General features: G+C 41.7%; 1 protein-coding gene across 1 annotated transcript in view; it reads right to left on the reverse strand.

Annotated features, from left to right (window-relative positions):
• LOC111665619 (B-cell receptor CD22-like) overlaps positions 1-2501 on the reverse strand; it is a 30696-nt gene that overhangs the window by 7487 nt on the left and 20708 nt on the right. The window contains exons 9-11 of the mRNA XM_087177802.1: positions 1797-1828; positions 1272-1532; positions 4-228 (exon numbers count right to left, since the gene is read on the reverse strand). Coding sequence (XP_087033928.1) covers positions 4-228; positions 1272-1532; positions 1797-1828 — 518 coding nt within the window. The remainder of the gene's footprint in view (positions 1-3; positions 229-1271; positions 1533-1796; positions 1829-2501) is intronic.

Raw genomic sequence — 2501 nt, forward strand, 5'->3', positions numbered from 1 at the left:
GACGTCCTCTTGTGTTCTGGGCTTCACAGTAATAATTCCCACTGTGTTCAGGTCTGAGGTCAGTGATGGTGAAGATCTGTCCTGAAGCTTTTGGTGAGTCTTCATTCTCCTTGTACCAGGTGTAATTAGCTGCTGGGTTAGCATCACTGCTACAGGTCAGATTCACTGAACTGCCCTCCACTATCTCACCAGAGGGACTCACTGACACAGAGAGAAGCTTTGGAGCATCTGGGGAAGACATTCAATTAATATTGGACAAGTCTTTAATTCATTCTTCAATTAGTATCATAGAGGAAAGTCAGGGAGAGAGAGGATGACGTGCAGCAAAGGGTTGGATTCGGTTAGGACTAAGCCTTTAAAGTATTCACTCTACCAGGTGAACCACCGGGCGCCGGGTCTTCACCTGTAGAACGAACCATATGTCTATTTCCTCACAGCACACAAACTTCTTTAATCCACAGGCTCTAACTGGTTTGATTTAACTTGACATTATTATTCACAGCACTTTGAGGGCATAGTTTATAAATGTCTATGAAACACAGCATTTTATTTTCTATCACACAGGACGGGTGGAAACCCTATGTCCAACTGAAGGCTAACATCAGCATGCTATCATCCTCACAGTGACGACACTGACGAGCTGATGTTCACCATGTTCACAGTCATAGCTAGCTCATATTAGCAAACCTATATTTGCTAATCAGCAATAAACAAACATCTGAGGTTGATTTGAACGCCATTGGACGAAGCCCAATACTTTGGTTATTATACTCTTCCTGTGGGGGACATTAATGTTTGTATCCAATTTTATGGCAGTTTGTTCAACAGTTGTCACGACAAATGTGAACCACATGGTCAGAGGGATTAAACTTTTGGGAACCACGAGGCAATCGATCAAACAGTCGCCAAATTTGATTCTGGACCAAAGTGCCAGACGTCCCACTATAATGGCTAAAAACAACATACTTGATGACGTGTCCTAAACACCCCCCCCCCAAAAAAAAAACAAAAAAAAAAAATGCTGTTTAGAACATGGCGTAATCAATCCCATGATCATAAAAGAACATCACAGCCTGTAGTGACTCTTTTCACGCCCTAAAGTTCATTTGGTCAGATTCAGTTGATGAGTTTATAAAGTTGTAGGTTGAACAAAATTTTTGGTGAACCAAAAATGCATCATTACAAACCACGTGTGAGCGTTCCCTCCTCTCACAGATAAATCATAATACATTTAAACACATTGTCTGCCAAAGTGATTTGCTGATACTTACACAGGACGTCTATGATCAGGAGTGAAGAGTTGATCTGTCCATGTTTATTCTCAGACTTGCAGTAGTAGTTCCCTCTGTCCTCAGAGCTGATGGAGGAGAAATGATAAACTCCTTCTGGTCCTTGAAGCAGTTTTAGGTTCTCCTTGTACCAGGTGTAATTAGCTGCTGGGTTAGCATCACTGCTACAGGTCAGAGTCACTGAACTGCCCTCCACTATCTCACCAGAGGAACTCGCTGACACAGAGAGAAGCTTTGGAGCATCTGGAGGAGGGAATATGAGGAGAAGTTAAATATTAGACATAAACTGTGTAGTGGAAGGTTTAAGTTTAACATTGTATTAGTGACACTGTGGAGTAAACTCACACACTGGAGGGGAGCGGTGATCCTCATGTCCTTTAAGAGCACAGGAATAGCTGTTGTCATCATTAACAGAGACTCTAAGGGAAAATGTTTCCTCCTTCATTTTCTGTTCGTTCTTGTACCAGACATATGAAGGAGGATCAGCTACTTTACAGCTGCTGTGACACTTCAGCTCTGTCTGGGTTGATGATCTTTCCACCAGCACCTGGAGGTCTGGACATGTGACGACAGAACAGACATTAACTGAACTAGAAAAGTACAATCAAAGCAACACACACAGATTCTCAGTAGTTAATGATTGGAACCAAATTGATAAATATTCCAGTGAAAACGTTACCTGTGACAGACAAAGTGACTCCAGGTTCCCCTTTATATTTCCCACCTGGTTGGTTTGTTGTGATTCTGAACTTGTACACAGCTGAGTCGCTCTCTCTCAGGTCTCTGATTGTCAGAGTGCAGCTGTTCTTTATACGACAATTATACTCCACACGACCTCTGTAGTCTGAGTCTGTTCTCAGATCCACAGGTTCATTAATCCTTTTAGTGAACCACAATGTTTTTTTAACTGTAGTATAGTAACCATTTATTCTGGGTGGGTATCTGTACTCAGAGTGTATTTCCACTGTTGATCCTTTAGAGGCACAGATGTGTTTTCGAGGGTAAGTCACTCTCCAGTTACTCTGACCCTGTATCACTGTAACACAGAGCAGCAGAAACCACAATCAGATTCACAACAACAGAAAGAAACTTTATGGAGGTTCTTCAACATGGAAACCTGCTACATGACTAAAATACATTTGTAAAACTACTTGGCTCCAACACTTCTCACTGTGAGTTTAAGACAAAGATGTCTGTCATGTTGTTATATAT

This window comes from Seriola lalandi, unplaced genomic scaffold (assembly GCF_002814215.2).
Source record: "Seriola lalandi dorsalis isolate HSWRI2012SDOR001 ecotype SW California unplaced genomic scaffold, Sedor1 jcf7180002054656, whole genome shotgun sequence".
In the NCBI taxonomy this organism is placed as follows: Eukaryota; Metazoa; Chordata; class Actinopteri; order Carangiformes; family Carangidae; genus Seriola; species Seriola lalandi.